The sequence below is a fragment of the Equus przewalskii genome, chromosome 9, assembly GCF_037783145.1.
Source record: "Equus przewalskii isolate Varuska chromosome 9, EquPr2, whole genome shotgun sequence".
NCBI classification, from domain to species: domain Eukaryota; kingdom Metazoa; phylum Chordata; class Mammalia; order Perissodactyla; family Equidae; genus Equus; species Equus przewalskii.
Genome location: NC_091839.1, coordinates 59,556,632 through 59,564,285, shown reverse-complemented (window position 1 = coordinate 59,564,285; position 7,654 = coordinate 59,556,632). Strand labels below are relative to the sequence as shown.

At 46.5% G+C, this 7,654-nt stretch overlaps 1 protein-coding gene and 1 long non-coding RNA gene across 11 annotated transcripts in view; one reads left to right on the top strand and one right to left on the bottom strand.

Moving 5' to 3' along the window:
* Window positions 1-32: 32 nt before the first annotated feature.
* DDO (D-aspartate oxidase) overlaps window positions 33-7,654 on the top strand; it is a 29,823-nt gene continuing 22,201 nt past the window's right edge. For 2 of the 10 annotated variants that reach the window (XM_070556821.1, XM_070556817.1), the window contains exons 1-2: window positions 5,340-5,673; window positions 6,446-6,621. In XM_070556821.1, coding sequence (XP_070412922.1) covers window positions 6,583-6,621 — 39 coding nt within the window. In that variant the 5' untranslated portion in view covers window positions 5,340-5,673; window positions 6,446-6,582. Of the gene's footprint in view, window positions 259-4,176; window positions 4,613-4,875; window positions 5,718-6,445; window positions 6,622-7,654 lie in introns of those variants that run through there. The other 8 variants (XM_070556815.1, XM_070556823.1, XM_008521291.2 and 5 more) reach the window with 8 other exon arrangements.
* Window positions 670-7,014, bottom strand: LOC139073371 (uncharacterized). Its single transcript, XR_011522024.1, has 2 exons — window positions 6,188-7,014; window positions 670-6,090 (listed from the first exon to the last, which is right to left on the bottom strand). It is a non-coding gene; the product is annotated as an uncharacterized lncRNA (long non-coding RNA).

Genomic DNA, 7,654 nt, shown 5'->3' with positions numbered 1-7,654 from the left:
TCATGAAGGCCCCACCCTCATGACCTCAGCATTCCATCCATAACATCCTTGTATGTATTTGTGTCAGTAAATGTTCAGCCAGCAAAACAGAAACCATCTGAGCTATTTCAAGCAAAGAGGAATTTAATACAGGGAATTGGTTACAAAAGTGTCGGAAGAACTGATGGAACAAAATGGAGAAGTTACCAAGAGATCAAGAGGCTGCTGCCTCAATTGGCCTGGGAGCCCACAAGCCTACGCTTTCTGCTTCCACTGCTCGTGAGAAATCTTATTTTCACTGCAGACCAGCAACCCAGGGGCCCACACTCCCACTGATACTACTGAGCATGCCTGTCATGATTTCAAGTTGAATTGAGTTGAATTTTTAGATTAATTGTAGGGAAAATTTACCCTATTTCTGGTATTGACCCTTCTATCCATTATCGTGGTTATCTCTCCTTTTACTTGGGTCAGCTTTAACATCTTTCAATGAAGTATAATTTTCTCCATAAATCGTGAACTTTTCTTGTTACCTTTATTCCTAGGTATATATTTTTATTACAAATAGAAACACTAAATTTCTAATATATTTTCTACTGCTACTGCTAGCATAAAGGAAGGTAGTTGATTTTTGTATATTGCTATTATATCCAGCAACCTTGATAAAAAAAAATGTTTTTAAGTCAAAAGGAAATAAAAAAACTTTCTTTATTGGGAGAAAAATTCTGCTTTTCCTCATAACAGTTCCAGATATTTGTCATACAGGACACCAAACACATTTTGTTCCTCTGGCATTTGTTAATATACACAGCCTTCTGATTTTACACTTGAAAAATAGTAATGTTATGTATCTATGATAGTTGGAATAGCCATAGCACATCAGATCTGACTCTGGTAACTATTTCAAGGAATACTTTACTATAGCATTGGAAAGCTCAGAGAATAAGCCTCATACAAGTAGGTAAACTTCAGGCAGGTGACCTTGTTACCAACTCTGTTTAACTGTAGTCCATACATCAACTTGACTTGACTAGGCAGTGAAGAGTGAGAGGCAGTAAGGCTTGTGGGTAAAAAAAAAAAAAGCCTAGCTGTGGGCCCTCCCAGTTAAGCAAATCAACCTTTCTTTATCTCAGCCCCCTCATTTGAAAATTCAAGATCATAATAAAATGCCCCTCATGGGACTATGCAGATGAAATGTAATACTATATCTACATTATTTAATGCCACCCTGCACAGCCCTGATACTGTGCAATGCTATTTCTCCATGCTCTGTATACTATTTCACCACTAGGTCAAGGCAAGCGTAGTCAGTGTCCTGTTTAGTCTTGGTCTTGGCCAGCAGACATTTGGGGCCAATCTGTCAATCCTCCATCATGCTGTCACTGTCCTGCGTTGATTGTGCCCTACAACATGCACTGTTTCCCCCTTGTGGACTCTGCAATTTAGATGGTTCTGCTGATTGGTTTGGCCTATGGTAGTTGTAGGGAAGACTTCCTGTGAAGCCAACGAAGCATAATCTTCAAGCTCACTTCTCTCACTTGCACAGGCTCTTGTGAGAGACCTTAGTAATGGGTTCATAAGTTTTTGCAAAATTTCATAAATTTTGCAAAAGTAAAATATATTCACTGCAATCAGTCAAGACCACTGTCTCTTTCCACTCTGTCTCCTTTCTGTCACATTTCTCTTCTGTCAGATGCATCAAAGTGATTACAGGCATTCTTATTTTCATGATTTTGTAGTTTTTTTCCCTAAAGGGGACTCTTAAAACTGTATAAACTTCAGACCCCACAAAAGCTGAATCTTTCCCCCTCCCCTGAATTGCTGTTAAAATGTCTGTTGTGAGGGACGTTCAGATTGAAAATGTTCTCTGAATGTATTCAATTGAATGATCAGTTCTGAGGGACTCCCCTTTCTCTCACTCCTATCAAATATTTACTGAAAACATACTAAGTACAAGCAGTTCATTCTGTAAAATCACATATGCGAAGGGGTACTTAGTAAATTCTTGCAGTGGTGAAGAGGAGTATTTTCTTATCTATGATTGTGAAAGCTGAACTATGGAAGCCAGAGTCCGTGATCACTTCCCCCAACAGGGTGTCTTGGGGGTTGTGGGTGTTCATGTCTTATCCGCATTTGCCAGAAGTCAGTAATGGCTGCTCATTTTATCTCTAAAGTCCACACTGCATCAATATTTACTGACAACTGCTAGTTCCCTCAGTAAATTCATTTTTCGCATTCATTCTCTGCTTCTCCCTCGGCTCACCTACCCCATCGGGGATCAAACTTTGGAGATTTTTACAGATGTTCCAGTAAGTCTTGAAAGTATTATTTTACAAGCAAGGAAGGGTTCAATTATAGCCTCTGCCCCACTTCTGCACCCGGAGTCGGGGTAGCCAATGTATCGGAGACTTGCATCTTTCTGAGTTCATTCCTTCCTTGCTTCCCTGCCCCAACCTGTAGCCGTACGTGGCTGAATCCCTGGCCCCGTGAGCCTTGCCTCCTTAATAGCCTTCTGAAGAAGTCAAGCTCTGTCGGCTGAGGCCCTTCATTTACAGGCAGACTAACACCCCAGCAAGGCTATCACCTCACGAGCCATTGACAACCACAGACAGCAGAGCAGGAGTGGCTGGGTGAGCAGGGAGGCCCCCAGTACACTGCGCACGCAAGGCTCTGGGGACCTCTGGAGCCCAGGTGAAAAGTTTCTGGAAAATTCTTGGGGAGGAGTGTGAAGCTGAGCTCGGCCGCAGTCTCAGGGAGATCACTTCAACTCTTTGGACCTCATCCACTCGACTGTGAAATGACAACATAAGATCTTGCTAGACGGTCCCAGAGGCCCCTTTTAACTCTCACCCTCAATGACACCTAAAGTGGTTTTCCTACCAGTTCTTGAATGAGCCCTCATTCAAGTCTTGTCGCTACAGTTCTGTGTAGCAAAAAGTAAAAGCCCTGTTGGCTGTACACACACAGCTTTCTTGGTTTCGTTTCTAAATGTTTCCTCCTCCTCTTGCTTTGCAGAGGAAAGCAGAGCCCTGACCTGGGCAGGGAGAAGAAGACGCCCTCTCAGGTACCTTCCATGGCTCCCATTGCTTTTCAAATACAGTCCTCCATCTGACCAGATTTCCAGCACTTTCACACTCTGCTCTTGCACAGACCTCCCCCTGGAGCCACCCGCTGTTTCCTCAGCTCTCTTTGAACATCCTGACTCTGCAGCTTTGCTCACAGCATCCTCCCTCCTGGTTTTTCCCTCCCTCCTCTTCTTTGTCCATCCAAGTCTCACTGACTTTTCAGCGCCTTCCTCATTTCCCATCCTCTCCCCAGGACTGGCCTCGTGGGTCCACCATGCTCTCCTCTCTCCTGAGCTCTCACGCCACCTACAGTTTGTGCTGTGTACTAGAGGACTGTCTTATCCTGCCTTGTTTCCTTTCTTGAGGGAGAAAACATGATTTTAGAAATCCTCCTGTATTTCACAGTCCTTGCAGTATGCTTTGGACAGAGTGCCTGCTCTGTAAATGTTTGTTGATTGATTTTATTGTAGGTGCTCAATAAAATATATAATATATACCACCTTACAAAGAATTTTGCATATCTTAATTCAGCAGATGCTCACAACAACTTGCAAGAGAAATCTTAGTTCATTCTCAATTGTCAAATGGGGAAACTGAAACTCAGAAGTTAGGTGACTTGCTCAAGGTGAAACAGACAGATTTCCTGATACCACAGTGTGTACTTTGGTTGTTAAGACCTTGAACCTCGGAGTCTGACATTCAGATTGGGCTTTGCCACTTAAGAGGCCTTGGGCCCTTCCTTATTCTCTTGGAGCCTCAATTTGCTCATCTATGGAATGGGAAAAATAACAGTACCTACCTCTCACGTGGTGTGTTATAAGGTGTCATGCATATCTCTAGCACATGGTTAACGCTAAGTACATGTTAATTACAACATTGTTGTCATTTCCTTGATACATCAAACTGCCTCCTTGTAAACAAACTTGTTGTCTGTAAAGTGTCTAGCACATGGTGGACACCCAGAAAATGTTGGTTCCCTTCTTTGAACATGTAGGCTAAGGAATCGCTTGGTTTTTATCCTAGATTATCTCCTGAATAATTTTTTAACTTCAATCAGGTCATTATTCTGCCCTCGCCCAACCCCCACTGTCACCCTCACCAGCCAACCCAGCAGAGCCAGGCACTGGTGGGAGGGGGCAGCTAATTCTGGGCACCAAATGAGGAAACCAGTGTTTGCTTCTAGCTGGAGCTTCTGGATGTTGGACAGGTTCACCCATCGTTTACTCCACCTACAAATCCCAGGCTGGTGGTGAGATGGAGGGTTTGTAAACTAGGAAGAGAAGGGCTGCTAAGCGTGGACCAGCTGCCAAAGGCTCGGCAGAGCCACAGCTCCAGGAGCTCACAAGACGAGGTCAATCGCTCCTTTCTCAGGAGAATCAGTGACAAAGACACAGGCGTACAGGCCAATGGAGAGTCAGATTAGAGGGAATGCCCGTAGTGAATTCCCCAATGGGAGGCAGTTTTGCTTTCCCTCAGTCTCTCAGGGCACGAGACCAACTGCTCACTGGGAAAACAAGTGTTGGTGCCAGAGCCTTCTGTGGGTTCCAAGGCTGCTTTTTCAGAGACAGGTACTTGAATCCTCCTGCTTATGGCTTAGGGGTCATTCTGTGCATACTCTGGGAGTTTGGGGGGTATGCCTTAATGGGATCAGGTGACAGCAGTTCACAGGTGACAGGGCCAAGATGTACCCACCTTGCTGGCTCACTTCTCTCCTCCCGGGCAGCTGGTCATTCTCAGCCACGGATTACTTTCCCTCTCAACTTAATTTATTAGAGCTATTTTGAGAAAGCCGCTGGGCAGGGGAGGCCAGTGTGAAACAGTAAAGCCAGTTAGGGGACAGGCGGCTGCCTTCTCCCCTGCCCCTTCCCTGGACCCTTCTCTTCTCTTCCCTCTGCCCTGGCATCCTGCTCCTTCTCAGCTAGACCGCCCATTAGGGAGCAATCGGATTAACTAATGGCCCAGGAAATGCATATACAGTTTGAGAAATAGAAATTACACATATTAAGCCTCCTTGGAGGATTTTAATTTAAGTATCGTAGTGCAAGAGACCTTCAGAGCAGGAAGAGAGCACTGACAGCCGAGCCCACGCCACTGCTTTGTCCTGCTCACGGCAGAGGGAAGTGCCCCACCCCCTCCTGAGGAAAGGTCAATCTTTACCTGCAAACGGCCATGATTTGTGCCACATGACCTGATGCCCTGGCTATTGCTGATTAGACAGGGAAGGGCAACTGTGCCAAGGGCAGATTTATAGGCTGGCTTAGTCCAATAAACTGGACTGGTGCTAGAACTTCGTCCAATAGGGATGGCAATGACCAAGTAGACTAATTGCATTTTCTGTCTCTGGAGTTTAACTCTGAGACCTGGAGAGAGTTAGGCAGAGAGCAAGAACAGAAGTGGAAAGACAAGCAGGGAAGCAAGCGTGGACAGGGGAGCTGACAGCGGACCAGGGCTCGGGGGACTCCTGCTGCTCAGCAGCCACGGGGCAGAGGGTGTTGAGTCTCCATCAATCCCCTAGTGCCCACGCTGGATGCCGGTCTCCGGATGCCCGGCCCAGGCTCCTGGATGTCTGCTGCCTGCGTTTCCACACGGACTCTCGAAAGAAGCCCCCTTTACGAGACAACCTCAGTGGGTAACCTAGAGGAGCTAATTAAGATTTCACCTGGCCTGGTTTAGGTGAGGGAGGTGAGGCTAGGAGACCATGGGTCCCTCCCCAGTTTACAGAATCAGCACCCGATTAATCCACCAAGGAATCTTATCTCCGAGGTGGGGGAGGATGGGGATGGGAAAGGCAGCGACCCAGTCAGGGAAAAGGCGGGGGGAGCCTCGGTTTCTGCTGAGAGTGAGGAGCAGAAGAGGAGATGCCCGGTTCCGCTGTTCAAACCTTCTGTCACCTTGTTATAATTAAAAACAACCTTGTAGACAGTAAGAGCTGAGTTCTAAACGCCCGTGGGTGGTGTCCTCTCAGTGGCGGCTCCTCAGCAAGTTCCTGAGAGCAGAGACAGCAGCTCTGGTGCTCTTGTCGCCTCGCTTTCTTCATCAGCCTTCCCTAGGTTGTGCCCACAGGGAAAGTGGTTCAGGAAAGGAGTGGAATGGGAGACATGCCCGCCCCCCTTCCCTCCCCCAACAAATGCAAACCCGCTTACCTGTCCTGTGCTCTAAAGGTGACTTCAGGCCAGTTTTGCCCCAATGTCTAAAACTCTGTCGAGTCCTGGTTGCCTGTAACCCAACATTTAATGGAAAGAGAGCTTAAAGCTCTCATTAGCCCACGAGAAACGCTGACAGGAAAGGTCTTATTTTTGAGAGGATGTGGACCTAAGGAAAGAACCCTCTGGACCAAACTTTGTACTGGATGGAATAATCCTTAAAGCGAGGTTGACAGCCCACGCTTTCCCTCCTCACAGGCCCATGGATACGGTCCGGATTGCGGTTGTGGGCGCAGGCTTGATGGGGCTCTCGACCGCCGTGTGCATTCCCACGCTGGTCCCACGATGCTCCGTTACCGTCATTGCAGACAAGTTTACTCCCGATACGACGAGTGATGTGGCAGCCGGAATACTTATTCCGCACGCTTATCCAGGTGAGAGGGATTTTAGCTCTTCTGTCGGACATCATAGATGTTAGATAGAAGGATGTTGGTGGAATTCTGTTGACAAAGACAGCTGGATGTGCACGTAAGCAAGCGTGGTGTGCCCTTTTAATATCTTATTGGTTCATCTCTTAGCAAAGGCTGAGTTATGCTGCAGGACAAAAACAGCCTTCAAATCTGAGCAGCTAAAAAAGCAAAGGTTTATTACTTGCTCTCAGTATATGTTGATTGCGCATCACCAAGGGTTCTGCTCGTCACCCAGGGACCTAAGGTGATGGAGCAGCCGCCATCTTGAATGTCAATACCTGTACCTGGAGGAAGGGAGCTCCCGGGGGGTCTCATCTGGGCAGGAAGGACGTTCATCACTTCTGATGACAGCTCATTGGCCAGTGCTAGTCACGTGCTCCGCCCCCCCCCGCCCCCCCCCCCCCCCCCGCCCCAGCAGGAGGCCAGGAAGCGCAATTCTATCAGGTTCTCAAATGGACAGCCAGTACTCAGTGAACTGCACTAAGCACTACCACAACTGGTAACTGAGTCTTCCACTGATACCAGCAATGACCATCAAGTCAGAAACTACTTGTAATGGAAACAAAATTATCCTAACTTCCAAGCCAGTATAAAAACAATCGGTCAACATGTATTCAGCCTTAAAGATGCATTGATGTTTTGAAACATGTCCACGCATCCTTTGCAGTCTCTATTTTTCTCATGAAATGGGAGGTGGAGGGAAAGAGCATTAAATAGGAACCAAAATCACTTTGCAGCTAATGAGGTTTGTACTCACTGTCTCCACTGCGCATTTCCACTCTCTTTTTTCTCCTTTCATTTTAGTTTTTATTTTTTAAATCAAAGTTGTACATGCACATAGTTTAAACCATCAAATGGTTACAAGATTTAGTTACAAAGAACAGGAATCTAGTCTGTGAAAATGGCCCTGTCCGTTTAATCTGGAAACTCACATTCTTCCGTTCAAGAAGCCATTTTTGAGTTACTCAGCTGTTGACTTCTCCTTCCTGATACCTGT